The sequence below is a fragment of the Mus musculus genome, chromosome 11 (assembly GCF_000001635.26).
Source record: "Mus musculus strain C57BL/6J chromosome 11, GRCm38.p6 C57BL/6J".
Taxonomy (NCBI): Eukaryota; Metazoa; Chordata; class Mammalia; order Rodentia; family Muridae; genus Mus; species Mus musculus.
Window position 1 is genome coordinate 35619951 of NC_000077.6, and position 16264 is coordinate 35636214.

Below are 16264 nucleotides of genomic sequence, written 5' to 3' on the forward strand. Positions count from 1 at the left end.
GTAGGGTAAGTTGTGCAGGCATGGGAAAAGAGACTTAAATAAAACACTCCACCAGGAGGCTGCTGTAAAACTGTGAAATCCATGCATAGATTCTGTTCACACAAGCCTAGGGTGCAAAGGGGAATGAAGGAAGTGGGTGGGAAGGTAGAGGAATCAAAGGGGTACAGCCAGACTTCTGACTCCGTGTTCCTGACCTCATGAGAACGATTGCCCCACTGATCGTGTTCCCGATCATCAGTGAGCCCAGAAAGATATCTAAGAGCGGAAGACACAAGAGCAAGGGGGAGGCCATTTGCCTGCTGCCTTGTCATAGCTCACTGGAGGAGAGACCCAGTCTGCCTCTACCACTTCATATGTAATGGCTGTTGCTGGGGCCATGGGAGTAAAGGTTCAGTCACAAAGCACACTAAAGCTTCCTGGCATTAGTCACTGGGTCTTTGAAAGCTAGCCCTAGTGCGTTTGCCATGCACCAAGAGCCCCATAGACCTTAGGGTCTTCGCCTACAAAGTCAAGTACTAACCTTGAGGGTTAAGAGGAATGACCCATTTGAAGTTTGGCCAGTAGCAGCAGGCTGCTGGATCAAGTGCAGTAAATGTCAGCTCTAATACCATCTCCACGGGTGTTTCCATGGCCTCTACCTACCAGATGTTCCGACACGATCTAGGAAGCACGGAAGTAGAATTACATGCTCGCACACTTAGCTTGTCTTTTTTCCTGGAGACGCTGCTTTAAGCTCATCTTTACACAAACCCCAGAGAAATAGGAGCTCAGAAGCTGCAAAGCCTGGCCAGATGTACTGCTAAAACATGGGGACTACTCACACACTTGTCATGCCGATGGCTCAAGCCATTCACCAAATGCCTGGGGTCCGTGCCCTCAAACACCTCAGAGATGCACACAGGATCCTCGGGTGCCAACGGTGTCCCACTTGCGCCTTACGCAAATGTGAACTGAGCTTACATTTTTACACCTAGCAGTGTACCAGTGGAATGTGAGTCTGAGAGAGTGCATAAGGTCAGCACCCACTGTCAACAGGGAGAGCCACGCACCCCTCCCTATTGGCACTGACATAACTCTTGTGCTCACAGAGGTCTGGCTGGCTACCCACAAGAACATGCTTCAAAGACATCAGACTGTCAGACCTGTTGTCATTACAGAATGACCTTGAAATTTTGAATGGAATGAAATTTTGTAAATAAATAAGTAAATAAATAAATAAATCTGAGTTCCAACTTCTAGCTTGTGGGAACTGGCTCTGACTGGCCTCAGTGAGAACTTCCTCTCTATGCGGAAGTCGGGTCTTGCCCTCCATGCGTTCTCATTTTCATTGTGTTTCAGAGTTGGATTCATTGCCAATATATTTTGAATATCTGACTTTTTTTAAAACAAAACAAAGAATGCTAGGCCAAATTCCCAAAGTATCAGAGCCGTGGCCTCCAGATACCCTTGTTGAAGTTAAGGTCAGACAAGACACCAGTTGTCATTTAACACCAAATGGCTTTGTCTGCAAGTCCAGGAAGACCTCTAAGTGTGTGACCTTTTTCTCCAACCTTAGTCCTGCCTTCCGGTAGCCCCCACAAAAGTCCGACCTTAATCGCCAGTCTGTAGATAGTAAGCATCCTGGAGCCAAGAAATCTCCTGTAGGTGTAGGCTGGATTCTGTGTAGGTGTCTTGCAATATTTCTCTGAACATTATTCATCTGTAACATTCAGCAGCTCTGAAAAGGTCCATGACCCACCAAAGCACAAGAGCCCACAGATCTGAAGCCTGGCTTCTTGGAAGACAGCAAGTGATAATTGACAAAAGACCACGTGGAAACAACGTAGACGAGGGGTGGGGGGAGTGCAGCCAAGATGGCTGAAGGGTCCATCAGCTTTGCCTGCTATTTTACAATCTGTCGTGTATATATAAGCAGTCCCTCCCATGCCTGTGCATTACACACACACGCACACATACACACATTCCAATTCATCCAACTACCTCACTCCCCACAACTTTGAACCTTGTGCCTGAAAACCGAAATGGTGATGATAACCCCCTCTTTGGCCCCCATATAGGCTCTGAGGATTATCGCAACAGATTCAGCAGTGAGTGCTTCATGGACCTAGTGTGCCCTGAAAAGTGCCGCTGTGAGGGCACCATTGTGGACTGCTCCAACCAGAAGCTAGCCCGCATCCCAAGCCACCTCCCTGAATATACCACTGACTTGTAAGTCCTACCCCTCCCTACCTCTCTTTACATATACTTAGTCACTTTGAGTTAGGCCAAGTAGGGTCTTCTGTGTACTTGGCTGAGAAGCAAGACACCAGGAGTATGCATGCAGGTTGCTTGCAAGGTTAGACCGTTCATTGGTTCTATGAATGCTTTCTGGACACTCACTATAAAACCAGGCGTTGCTCTAGGCTTACATTTCTACAGAGTAAATGCACCTGCTGTTTCTTAGGAGCTTATAGAATCTCCAGAAAAATAGATATTAAATAAAAATTATTACTAGGCAAAAATAAATGCAACTAAGATGATTGAATGCATCTGAACCTCCCAGTAGTCCCTAGAAAGGGACATTGATTTATTCAAACACTGGCAGAGGTGTAAGGGCAATCTGGCTTTAAAATCCATTACCCCACTGATTACCAGGTTGATTCAACTGATGTGGCTGGCTAGGTGGATGTCCCTACCCTTCTTCAGTGCTCCATGTGCATACCCCCTAAGTGCCACACTTGCCTACAGAGGATGACTCCCCAGTAGAGCCTCCAAACAAGCTCTTAAGACCTGAAACAGGATAAACTAAAACTTGAAGCATGTAAGAGGATAAGAAATGGCCTGTGGTGCTAAACAGACCTGATACTGACCTCACCTCTGTCCCCTCCAGCCCCACTGGGACCTCTTCCCCACCATGTCAGGGGAGAGGGGGACAGGGACATGGCATCTCCTTCTATTACTTCAGAAGGTCTAGAAATAGACACAACACAATATTCCTCTAGACTCTTGGCACAGAGTGAGCCCTGGTTAGAGTGGCAGACTGGTGGCTATTATTGCTTTCTTTGACTGCTCCAGCCATTGGAGGGCACCACAGCACGGCTCTGAGCACACAGGGACACTGAGTACAGAAACCTTGAGCTGACATAAGTAGTCAGGAAAGAACTGAGCAACGTAGGCTCAGGAGACCCTGAGGAAAGCTCCCGGGGGTGTTTGAGTTACCATTGGTACCCCATAAAATGGAGGCAGATACATGGTCTTTGTGTGTTTAAATAGTAATATGTGTCTGTGCACAGCATGCAAGAAGCCACTGTCCCATCTCTCTTCGCCCTTCCCCATCCACCTCTCTTTGCCGAGCCCCTTGCCTCATTCTGAAGTTTTTCAAGGTTCTCTTGAACTTTACTGACTGTGAAGTTCGGGCAGAGCTCAATAAAGGCCGTGTGAGGAAGACCCTCAGGCAAGTAGCACAGGGGGTGCCTCACCTCAGCTAAGCGTCTTCTGCCTTCCCACGCAGGCGACTGAACGACAATGACATCTCTGTGCTGGAGGCCACTGGGATCTTCAAGAAGCTGCCCAACCTGCGGAAAATGTGAGTCAGGCTGGGGACCGCAGTGGCCGCCTCAGCTTTCCTGGCCCTTCACCTGTCACTCCTGCCCCTGAACCTCCTCCTGTCCCCTGCTGTGCCCTGGTCTGGAAGTCAGGGACACAGCACAGAAGAAAATGAAGCTTGGTTGTCGCTGAGTTGTCAGGTACAGGGAGATTGTATATCCCGTGGCTCCTTGACTCCTATCCTTGCCTCTTCTACTTGCTCTACCCTCAGCCATGTTGAGCATGCATCTCAGGAGATTGTAGGAGGGACTTGGAGTAACTGAGTCGGGATGTCTGGGACCCAGTGATATTTGGGTGAGGTCTGCGTGGGAGAGATACGTCAGAAAGGAACCCCCAGCTGCTTCCAGTAGATTTGGTCTGAGTGGAGTCTGGGCTTAGGACCCACATACTGTTAGTGGTTTCTATAGTGCATGGCTGCTTGTCCCAATAATTTTTATTCCTTACTTGGAGTTTGGGCCAAGTCAAAAAGCCAGCAAGAGGATATTGTTCCCTGTGATAGCCCTTGTCGTTGGCCAGGGCTACCGTCCTGCCTCAGGGATATCAACTTCTTTAGTCTTCCTTCACCCATCTGGTGCCAGTTTCATGTTCCACGCAGGGCAAGCAAGGGAGTGATGGCTAGGAGATGTTCAGTGACCTCTCTAAAGCCACATAGTGAATAAATGTCAAAACTGTCTCTCAGACTTGGGTCCACTTGAGTCACCACAGTGACTGGGCTTGTTTCTACCTCGCCCTCCTGAGTGTCCCTGCAGAGGTGCCAGCACAGAGAGCCAGCCAATTCCCCGGACACACTTGTTTTTAACCTGCCTTCCCACCACACCCAAATCCCACATCTACCAGCCTCACAGAGCTGTCTGTTTCTTCAACAAGGCAAATGTGGCCCATCATTACTTATCAATCTGTATATGCTAACTCGTCTCTGTACCAAAACTCTGAAATCACATTTTTTTCATGCTGTTTGTATCATTTACACACTTACTGTAGTGGAAAACCTGTTCACCCCAACCTGTGTCCCTTAACTGAGGCTAAACACGGTGATGCTCTCTGCCTTGTGGGTTCAGCTCGCACACTGGAAGCCAGTATCCACTTTGTGGTTTATCCAGCGGCATGTGCTTTGCAGCTTTGTGCTTTTTGGCACCAACTTTGGCCCAAGCACAGTACTGGCACACTGTCTAGATACTCGGAGCCTGAACCAGCTGCACTGTGCCTCACTGAGGGCACAAAGTGAGAGAAGCTCCCTCCATTGTTCAGGCGTGAGCCCAGCACTGCTGGCCATGAATGCAATGTTGATGAATCAATAGTATAGTAAATACAGTGTTTCCGAACAGAAGCACTCACAGAACAAGCCTATTATCGATCGGTTGATGGAAACGCCATGACCATGGGCTCACGTGAGCCTCATCGAGCTCCTCCAGGAGCAGCGAGAGCAGCAATTCAGTGTGTGCTCATTCGGTGTTCTTGGCGATGTAGAATATAACAATCATGAATCACGAGGACCGCCTGTCGTTCCTTATCTCCCGTTCATCACACTTCTACCCGTCAGAGCCCTGCAGACAAGGGAACAGATGCCTTCCAGGCCCTAGACAGCTACTCTCTCAGTGGCACGACTCATGGGTCCCTGCCAACCACAGCCACTGACTTAGCCACAGGCCCCTGTAAAGTAAATCTGTGCCTGGAGCAAGAGATGAGCTCTCTGAGGGAGCCGCTGAGACCAAGGCACATGTAAGGCTATAGAGGATGTGGCTATTGCTGTGGCCCGGGTGCCCCTTGGTTTCCACCTGTAGACAGATGTGGAGGTGAATGTGGCCATGAAGAAGGTATGGAAGCAAGTCAACACTGCACAAGGACCTATTTACCCAGAAAACAGGACCCCGGGAATCTTTGTTTCTGCAAAAACACACACCGTTTAGGGGAAAGTCACACAGATTGTGTTCCCACTTGTGACAGGGATGTGAACACAGAGAAATATTGCTATAGACGAAGGGAAAGAAGAACACAGATATACGACAGGAGAGAGCCAGTCCCCGTCCCCAGCCACTTGCCACAGACCCGAGCATGGCCAAATGCAAGCCCAGATCTCAACCGAAGGAAAAGATGCTGCTTGGTTAGCCCCCGTGTTTGCCATACAGGAGTGAAGGTCGGGGATGCCAGATATTCCCCACTGCTCCAGACTAGCTGAACATTCCTGGGGCGGGGGGGGGGGGGGGAGGGGTGGACTTGCTGACTGAGCTCAGTGCCAGTACTTATCAGTACCAGCCAACCGGATAAGACCCCTTCAGGGTAAATCCAGCCCCAGATCACCAGCTGCAGCTACTGCCAAGTGAAGTGTCATTGTGCCCTGAACCAGTCATTACCCTACTCCCACATAGAGGTAGTGTGTCAGGATATCTGACAGTATAGTGTTTGAAGCCAGTGGTGTGTCTGCCTCACACTTGAGCCAGGTCCCTAAGGCTGCCTGGTCTTGAATCTACTATTTCTGATTTGGACGAAGATAATTGGACCCTGCTGTGTTTTCTGCACCTCTGGCCCTTATACCCTGGCAACCCCACACAGCTTTCCAAAGGGCATCACAGCCATGCAAGGTAGGATCCTTGCCCGAATGCTTTAGGCCCTGAGTACCATCCCTAGAGCAGAGAGATGGGAGTTGGGTGGAGAGGGCAAAAAGAAAAAAAAGGAGACTCCGTGTTCAAAGAGCTGTGGCTCTCCTTGCAGTGGACTTCAGGCCAGTTAGGATGCTGAGGAGAGTCACCCATAGCCTGGAAATGAGCCAGCTGAAGTCATGGGTACATGGTTGGATTTGTTGCTGGTTCCTGTGTTTTTAATAAGAATTAGGCAACCACTTTCAACATTCAGAAGCTTTCACAGAAACCATAAAATCTCGCTTTCTGGTACCTCGGGGACTATCAAATTCCCCGGAGCAGAACTAGCTCCACCGTCTCAGGCTGGCCCCATAGAGTCTAACAGAATAGCAGCTGCTCCTTAGATGGACACAAGGTCCTGGTCACCTTTGTTTCCAAGGGGCCTGCTTCTCATCGCCATTAAGTCACCCGCTTAGAGACTATAAGTTTGTAGTAGTCCCTCAGGGAGGGACAGGTTCATTCATGGTCAGTGGACAAGGCCTCCTCATCCTGGCACTGTGCCAGAGCATATCCGTCATGGCCAGTTGTCCTTGTTCCCAGAAAGGTCTACTTAGCTTTCTGCTATAGTCCTCCTGGGACCAGACTCTGTTCCCACTGCAGGAGTAGCTGGCCAGCCCTGTAGCCACAGGGAGCAGTGCCTGGGAGAGCCTGCCTCCTCTGCCTGGACTCGGGCGTTCTGCAGGGAGTTGTATGGATCCCCTTGCTTGCCTCTATGTCCTTTGGGAAGAGTGAGGCCAGAGCACCCATCAGCTTGCAGAGGCAGTACCCACAAGCCCGCTGAACCACCCCTGGACCCAGTATGAGTTTCTGAGGCTGGACCAATAGAACCAAAGGCACAAGGAAGGACCTTCCTCCAGAGAGGTCTGTAGGGGCAAAGGGAGAGAGCCCACTAGCTACATGTTGAAGCTTCCTGAGGGAGAGAAGAGTCTCAAGAAAACACAGCATTGAGGCTACACCAGAGCTCTTAGAAAATCCAGACACACTCATTTTGTGTCTAGAATATTTGCTCCGAGTTCTGCTCTGTCTCCCATCCCTCCACTACGGACTTCAGTGGTAAGCCCCGCTTTGGTGGCTAGAGAGGGAACAGCAGCCAGCCCTTCTAGAAAGTACTACAACTGCCCCCACCCCTTCTGTTCTTCATTCTCCCAGATTAAGGAGATGTGATTCATGAACCTTACAGTAATGGGACGTTAATTTTGCTCTGTTGTAGAAACAGCTGTTAGTAAGCGGGAGCCTTCCCACCTCCTGCTCTAACTCACCATCATTGTCCAGCCCTGCGTGCTCACGCCCTAGCAGCCCCTCTCCCTGGAGCCTAACCTGCTAGGAAAACCTTGATCTCAAGCCCTATATCTTGTTTAGGGTTCATATGCTGTCTCCCCCATGCACCCAGCCCTTCCCCGCCCCCATTCCTGGCTTGTCCTTGGCCAGGACATCCAGAATCGATAAGGAAACCTGTTGAGTACCAGGCTCTTTGCCCCAGTTCAGGGGCGTCCCAGCTAACAGGCCTTAGGACAGGGACTTTGGGGGTGTTATCAGGAGAGTACTGGGTTAAGCAGTAACAAAACAAAGAGAAGATTTAAAAGAGTCTACCCCCACCCCAGCACAGCTGTCTACAAGGGTAGGCCTTGTTGTCCCCTGGGTGCCCAGGCCACCCACAAGGAAGGGAAAGTGTCTTACATTGAACCCTTGGGCACCATTGTCTCATTATGTGGGTCCCTTGTCTCTCTGGAGGCTTCAGCCCTGTGCTCTGTAGAAAGGTTGGTATGCCTCCATATCCATCCAAGGCACTGGCATGAAGCAGTATCCACACCCCAAGAGGTCTGGGCATGTGGCCAGTATCTGCTAACCCATCAGTTCAGAAAACCTCACAGGCTCCGGTGACATCATGCTCTGGTGACATCCTCAGGGCTTCCTGTTCACAGTAGAGGGCTCTGCTGTGCTGAGAAGTAGGCCTCCTCCCTCAGCTTCCATGAGCACCACCAGGCTTGGTTCCATCCAGATAACCACGAGTGCCTTCAGACTGGACCACGGGATAGTCCACAGAGAACCCCTACCTCTTGGTTCTGAAAGAGCCTAGGAACTAGAATTTTATATGGCTGTCAGAGCATCTGCCTGTGACTGTCCTGGTACATTCTCCCGTGCTGTGGATGGCAGGTTTTGGAGAGAAGGGCCTGATCTCAGAGCTGGGGCAGACTCGGGATTGGGCCGGATGGGAACAGAGATGCCATGAGAAAACCAAGATCCCGGGGTTGGGAAGATGAGTCTGTTGGCAGGGTGTGTGTTGCACAGGTGTGAGGACCTGAGTTGGCTCCTCAGCACCCATGTATAGCTAAGGGCAGCAGCATATCCCTGTACCTAGGACTGAGGATGAAGGGAGAGGAAGACCCCTGGAGCTCACTGGCCAGTCAGTCTGCTCCAATCAGGCCAGCTCCAGGTTCAGTGAGAAACCATGTCTCAGAAAATAAGGCAAAGAATGACTGAGAAAGATACCTGATGCTGACCTTTGGCCTGGGTCACACACACACACACACACACACACACACACACGAATTCTGTAACTTAGTAATACAAGGGAGCTAGTCTTCACATCTCCCGAGAAATAATCACTTACGAGAGGAGGAAGGGATATCAATAAAATGTTTTCTTTTTTTTTTAATTAGGTATTTTCTTCATTTACATTTCCAATGCTATCCCAAAAGTCCCCCATACCCTCCCCCCCCCACTCCCCTCCCCACCCACTCCCACTTCTTGGTCCCGGCTTTCCCCTGTATTGGGGCATATAAAGTTTGCAAGACCAAGGGGCCTCTCTTCCCAATGATGGCTGACTAGGCCATCTTCTGATACATATGCAGCTAGAGACACGAGCTCCAGGGGTACTGGATGCTCACAGTCAGCTATTGGATGGAACACAGGGCCCCCAATGGAGGAGCTAGAGAAAATACCCAAGGAGCTAAAGGGGTCTGCAACCCTATAGGTGGAACAACAATATGAAATGTTTCTTATGTCCCAGAATACCTAGCTTCATGACCCAGCTCTCTCAGCTGTGTAAATCTTGGGGAGTTATTCAATCTTCCCGGAACCCAGAGTCTTCACTTGTAATGGAGGGCAGTAGTATCTAGCTGGCGGGCGTTGCTTGAGGCTCTGATGAGGTTAAAGCAGTCTGACTCTCACGTGTAAATAAGAAGTAGGAAACAACACTCAGTAGGGAGTATCCACTTGTAAGGGGCTTCCGCTGAGAGTGCTACTCGTCCCCCACGTGTGTGCATCCCCATTGAAGAGGGCTACTTTATGTTCTTCTCTGCCTCTCTTTTGAGGATGACTGCACAGGGGGAGCCCCTGGGGAAGAAAAGTAAGAGTGACTCTTCCAGGCATTCAAAAAAAAAAAATGATTACACTGAGACCCTTTAAGTCCTGGGCTGTGTGTATTTCTCCACCTGCTGTGAGAAGTGACCTTGTGTCTGTGAGCACAAGCTGAGACTCCAGTGTCAGGGATCTGGGGACTGAGCTCCCTCCATCCACCTGATCCTCCCGCTTCTACCCCCTCCTTCTAGAAACCTGAGCAATAATAGGATCAAGGAAGTGCGGGAGGGTGCCTTCGATGGAGCGGCCGGCGTGCAGGAGCTGATGCTGACGGGGAACCAGCTGGAGACCATGCACGGACGCATGTTCCGGGGCCTCAGTAGCCTCAAGACGCTGTGAGTACCCGGGCTTGGGCGCAGGGGGATGACAACTGTGGACAGGGATCACAGTCAGGCATTGTCCTGGCCTACTGATTCATTCCTCTATAGCATCAGGCTTTTCCACCTTTAATGCAAAGGAGCTGACATGCTAAGCTCACCAGCATGCCCACACCTAATCACACCCCACTCAGAGCCACTCTAGTGCACACACGTACATATTCATTCCAAAAACATACTGAGGGGTGCACACGAACACCGATTTAACCATAACCAATATACACATGCTGTATCCCGAACATATCTGAAGGCGAGCATCTACGTTCAAGCACACACACATACAGTGAACCTACATGTGGGTCTTCTTCCTCCTGGAAGTACACATGCACACACAACCACGTCATCTGCACAAGAGCACATGGATAGCTGTGGCTTGTGTTTATGATCTGTCTTGATTATTCATCTGTTGCTGTGAAGAGACACCAGGACCAAGGCAACTTACAAAAGAAGGTATTTAACTGGAGCTTGCTTACAGTTTCAGAGGGTGAATCCATGACCATCATGGCTGAGTATGTGGTGGCAGGCAGGCGTGGTGCTGGAATAGTAGCTGAGAGCTTACATCTGATCCACAAGTGTGAGGCAGAAAGAGAGGCAAAGAGAGCCAAATGGAATAACATGGGCTTTTGAAACCTCAGCACCCACCTCCAGTGACACACCTCCTCCAACAAGGCCATGCCTCCTAATCCTTCCCAAACAGTTCCACCAGCTGGGGACCAAGCAGTCAACTCTGTGAGCCAATGGAAGACTTTCTCATTATAACCACCACACAGTGTGTGAACTACACACTCATATACATTTGCATGTGTCCCAGTGAGGGTCCAGGCCCTGCTCAGCACCAGCCAAACCTGAGCAATGACTGGCCGAGCCAGGAGGTGGCTGTTTGTCTCTTGAGAGGCAAGAGCACTACCCATGACCCTCTCCCCTGCTCTTCCAGGATGTTGCGGAGCAACCTGATCAGCTGCGTAAGCAACGATACCTTTGCTGGCTTAAGTTCTGTGAGACTGCTGTCTCTCTATGACAACCGAATCACCACCATCACCCCTGGAGCCTTCACCACACTTGTCTCCCTGTCCACCATGTGAGTTTTCCCCAGCACGCTGCCACTCCCTCTGCCCCCCACCCCACCCCCCACCCCCTGCTCTGCAGAACTCCCTGACATCCCAGCTTCCCACTGACCATGGCCAAGGTCTGTCTATTTAATAGGCATTTATCTGGCTCTCTCTATGTGCCAGATACCATCTAAGTACTAAGGATTACAGACTGGCTCCTCCTCCTCCTCCCTAGAGTGAATTGTCCCCGTGATGAGAAAGGCCAGCACAAGCTTTGTAAGGAAGCAGTAGAGAAGACTTGTTTGTTGAGGAAAGTGGGGAAAGTATTTCCTGTAGTCGTTACGGCCACACGAAGGCCCCATGGTTGGTTGGAGCAGAGTAAATATGCAAAGCCTAGTAAGGCCATTGTACTGAGTATGTGGGGTATGGGGTAAAACAGGGCTAGAGAGGAAGCCAGGGTCAAAGTGTGTGGCCATGGGGGCTGCTTTAGTTTTAAAGCACACCAAGAACCTGGAAACTTTGCCGTAGGCTCACAGTGTGAACGGCAGCATGTTTTAAAAGGTGACCCTGACTACATTGGTGCTTGTCAGAGGCAGAGTGGGAGCCCAGCTTCCTGGACCTGTAAATGAAAAACAGAAAGAGACTTCCTGGCATTAGGAGGTGGCGGCAGAGGATAGTGGCTATGACTATAGGGCTGTGTGTCCCAGGTCCCTCATCAGCTCGGAACTTTTTCTTCATCTATGCACTGGGTCTCCCCCAGCACCTCCCACCATGGCCCTGCTGACAGTGTGAACTACACAGCCAGGCCTAAGGACCGAGAGTTCCCAGCCTTTGGTCACTTTACAGTTGGCTGTGCCTCAGCTGGCCTCAGCAAGTGCTTACCTGTCCCATTTCCTTTCCTCCAAAATGACAAAACCAAGTAGCAGCTGCTTTCCCACCCATTGTCTCCTTCCCACTTAGAATAGAAACAGAGTCTCAGAGTCGCCAAGGGACAACAGTCTAGTTTCTCCCAGCTGTGTGCCCTCTGCCCTGCCACCCAGCCCTGCTGACCTTGCACTTCCCACCCTTGCACACCCTGCCCGAGGCCTTCATGCTGGCAACTCCTAGATTCTAGAGCCCGGGAAGCCCCCTCTCATTGCCTCGCCTCTCTGTCCCTCCCCTACTCTACCTTCTGCCTCAGTGGCGTGATGGATGTGTCCCAACCCTGGGGCAAACACTCAAAGTGACTGCTGCCACCATCATCCCCCATCCCATCTGTCCATCATGCTACTGTATGGTCAGGGACAAAGCACCTGTAGTGCACAGGTGAGCTTCCGGATATGCAGAGGCCTCACAAGCATAGAACTAGCCTTGGTACTGTCAATACCGAAAGAAAGTGAAAGACACAAGTCAGAAAAAGGAAGGAACTCAGCTACCCCCGGGCTGGAGTACGGACACCCTAGCCCCACCAACTGCAGGCATTTCCGGTGGGAAAGAGGGTGTGGACACTGATAAAGAGTTCAGGAAATTCTCCTTGGAGGACTTTGCCCAAGTGAGGCTAGATGGACAGAGGAGGCCAAGGCTGGAGGTCATAACACACCCATCAGCATGGGCTGTAGTTGCATCCCCTGTACTTTAGAGGAAAATTCTGCATTCCTTAGGAAGGGCTACCAAGACCCATCACCTCCTAGGGAGAGCAAGCCTGGGCTACAGAAGTAGACTTTGGGCTAGGGTCAGGGTGGGCAATGACCACTTAGAGGCTCTCTCTCCCTCAGAAACCTCCTGTCTAACCCTTTCAACTGCAACTGCCACATGGCGTGGCTCGGCCGCTGGCTGAGGAAACGCCGCATCGTCAGCGGGAACCCCAGATGCCAGAAGCCCTTTTTCCTCAAGGAGATTCCCATCCAAGACGTGGCCATCCAGGACTTTACCTGCGACGGTAAGTGGGATTGAATCGGGAAGGCAAGGCAGGCTGCTGAGACCTCTGACTCCACCCTGCCCCTCTGGAACACAGGCTCTGAGGAACTCTGCTCCAGAGGCCTCTGAGAGTCTCCTGCTAGCCCTCACTGCTGTTCCTCAGACCAAGAAAGTGTCTCTTTCTGAAGCTACACTACTTTCCTCAGTTGTATATCTATACTGGTGTCATTAAAACAAGATGTCTGTCCATTCAGGACACTGTCCTCTGTATGAATGCCACTGTACCTGATACACTTAGCTGCCATGTCCACTGTGAATTTGGGGCTACTTAGATGCTATGCCCCTCTGTACACAGCGTACACAACTGGACACACAAGTCTCCCTGTCCATGTTACAGTGAAAGTCAGAGTATGTACTTATGGGAAACAGACTTCAAGAAAATTCCTTTCGGCTGAGAGATATGAACCCACAAATCTGAGGCTTTGGGTCTCAGGATCCCAGAAGGCATATTTGATCGCATGAATTCGAGTCTGTATAGCTCTTTACTTGGGGGATTTTTGGATTACCTAAGGACAGATGTATTCGTTTGCAGATTAATTGAGGTGCGTTATAATAGGCTGATGACTTGCTCACCATCCTATAGGGATGCTTATAGTGGTCAGTGGAGAGGAAAAGGTAGGAAGGAGAGGGGAAAGGCCAGGCTCGGCCTCTGTCTGACCACTCCTTTCAGAGCCATGGCTTCTTCCTCATGTGACAGACAGGACCCCCTTCCCATGTGGCTGTGGGTCTGGGTTGGCAGCTTGACTGGTCTTCATTTCATTTGCAGTGCATTAAACAGCAAAGGTCCTACCCATGCTCCAAGGCATGCATCCGTGGCCTCTGGCAGGGGAAGAAACCAGTAGCTGCCTTTAGTCCTGGCTTGGGCTCCTTGCTGGTGCTAGGTAGAGCTGGCCTTTGCTAGAACCAGTCTGGCCCCGTCAGCTAGCCTAGCTGCTCTCCTAGCGGGGCTTATCTTCCAGAATGCTCACCCTGTCTGGGTCTTCCACAGGCAATGAGGAGAGCAGCTGCCAGCTGAGTCCACGCTGCCCTGAGCAGTGCACCTGTGTGGAGACGGTGGTCCGATGCAGCAACAGGGGTCTCCATGCCCTCCCCAAAGGCATGCCAAAGGATGTGACTGAACTGTGAGTACCACCCCAACCCCTGCAGCCTCACCAACAGGCGCTTTCCTGCTGTACCCCAACATCTCAGGGAAGGGTGTGGGGACATGCCTGCTTTCCCTACAGAGCTTTTCTCAGACAGTGGTTGAGAGCTTTGATTGATGGTAGGAGGCTGGGGCGGTATTAAAGGAGAAGAAGGAGGCCAACTCCAAACCATCTTCACCCGTAAGAGAGACAGACCTGACTCTGCCCTCCCTGTAGACACCCCAGAGTACAAGAGGACTGCTACATTTCTTGCACTGTCCAAAAACCCCTGTGCTGGGCCCTGCCTTTCTGAATCCCACGAAGCCTCTATGTGACCCTCACAATAGCACAGGGTATTATGAGAGTATCTTTTGGTACATTGGAGAACATGCTTTTATAATCCCATTCCGTTCCTCCTTCAGACAACCCTGTCAAGCAGATGATTTGTCAGAGCTAAGTCGCACCAATTTCTAGAACATCATCCCTGCCCAGGTTCCCCACTGTTGCTTCCCACAAGCTCCCCAGAAGTTAAATGAAACAGGCGCCACGTTTTCTTTGGAGGGCTCACAGTACTGGGTGCAGAACTCTGTCTGGCTCAGCAAGAGCTAGGCCTAGCTCTCTATCAGCCACGGGTGCTCACCACCTGGTACAGAAGAACCCCCCCAGGCTTGCACTGCCTGCCCATGCTCTGTCACACTGCCCTCTTCTGTGCAGTCATTCTTTAGCTCACCACATGGGGACGAGGTGCCTTGTACGTCAGGCTCTCTGCCAACATGGAGAGGTGCCCCTTATCAGTACAGGTGGGCCCAACACTCATGAGGCACGGAGTCTCTCTGGGGAAAGTAGACATTTGTTCTGCCATCTCTGCAGCTCGGATGGCTTCATAAAAGGTGTGAGATGAGGATGTGAAAGAGAAGCTTACTTGGGTGTGATTGGCACCAGGTCCTGCCTCTCCTCTCTGGGGTGTCCTGTTACCACCTGTACCAGCACAGAGAAGACAGTGCAAATCCAGAACGGGTAGGGTCCCCAGTGTGCCTCTCCCTCTGGGGTGTCAGACACCACTACCCACCAGGCTAGAGGTGGGAAGCAGAGTCCAGGACCAGCAGGACCCTGATCTGGTTGGGAGTGAGGGAGGGGATATGGAGAGGAAAGAAAAGGCCTTCTCTGAAAATCTTAGTGTTACAGCTCTTTTAAGCTCAGGACTTCTCCACTGAACTTGAATGAAGCAGCTCTCAAAGACAATCTTAGCCTGTTCATATTTCCTTACTGAGGGTGGCTTTGAACACATACACTTAAGAGGATGAACCAAAGGTTACAGTTTTGGGGGAGAGATGAGAATATCCATTGCGGGAGAAGGTCATTGGCTGAAACTGAGATGCCTCGTTTGCATGCAGAAGCATTCTAGATACTGGGTGATGTGACTGACTGCCTGTGACCACCTTGCTGGGGGTCGCCTGATTAGGCTTCAAGGTGGGCACAGAAACAGGGAGGGAGTTAGTCCCAGTCCTGCCTATCTCAGGATGAGATTCTAATCTTGGTTTTTGAGATTTCCAGGATTTGGACATGCTCAACCTCACCTGGTTCACGCTAACGCCTCTGGTGGCATGGTCCACGTGCCCTCCAACAGTGAAAGGCCAGGCAGGAGCAGGTCCCTGACAGGGCAGAAGAGCGGAATAGACAGAAGTAGCTACACGGGTGGAGACCCTGTTATAGGAACTGGAAGAGCCAGATGAGGGGAGTGACAGTTGGTCAGGGTGTCCCAGCGGCAAGACTCACACTGCCACTTACACCCACACTGTCACACTTGTGTGTCAGAGCTCCCTCCCAGACCCTAGGCCCACTCCCTCTGCTGGGACCGCCTGGACATGAATCCTCAGACATAAGTAACAGAATGTGACGTGACCCAGATACCCCTGGGAATCTCCATCACGTCCCAGGCCTGTGTCTCCTAGCTAGGCTGTGAGCACTCCAGCCTCTTAGAATGCAAGCAGGTCTTAGGTGAGACTGTCACATCTGGCATTCCTGATTCTCTGGGAGGTTGTCATGGAGACTGGCAGCCCCAGGGAAGGAAAGGAGGTCTGACAGTCACTAAAAGTTCCTGTCAGCATGGGTATGGACTGAAGCTGAGCCCCTGAAAGTCTGTGTGAACATGTGGTGATCAGTTTCCAGGCATAGACGCT

General features: G+C 51.0%; 1 protein-coding gene across 1 annotated transcript in view; it reads left to right on the top strand.

The window, feature by feature from the left end:
• Positions 1 to 16264, top strand: part of Slit3 (slit guidance ligand 3) — a 587052-nt gene that overhangs the window by 498495 nt on the left and 72293 nt on the right. The window contains exons 15-20 of the mRNA NM_011412.3: positions 2058 to 2208; positions 3491 to 3565; positions 9773 to 9916; positions 10893 to 11036; positions 12762 to 12925; positions 13952 to 14084. Of these exons, the coding sequence (NP_035542.2) occupies positions 2058 to 2208; positions 3491 to 3565; positions 9773 to 9916; positions 10893 to 11036; positions 12762 to 12925; positions 13952 to 14084 (811 nt within the window). The remainder of the gene's footprint in view (positions 1 to 2057; positions 2209 to 3490; positions 3566 to 9772; positions 9917 to 10892; positions 11037 to 12761; positions 12926 to 13951; positions 14085 to 16264) is intronic.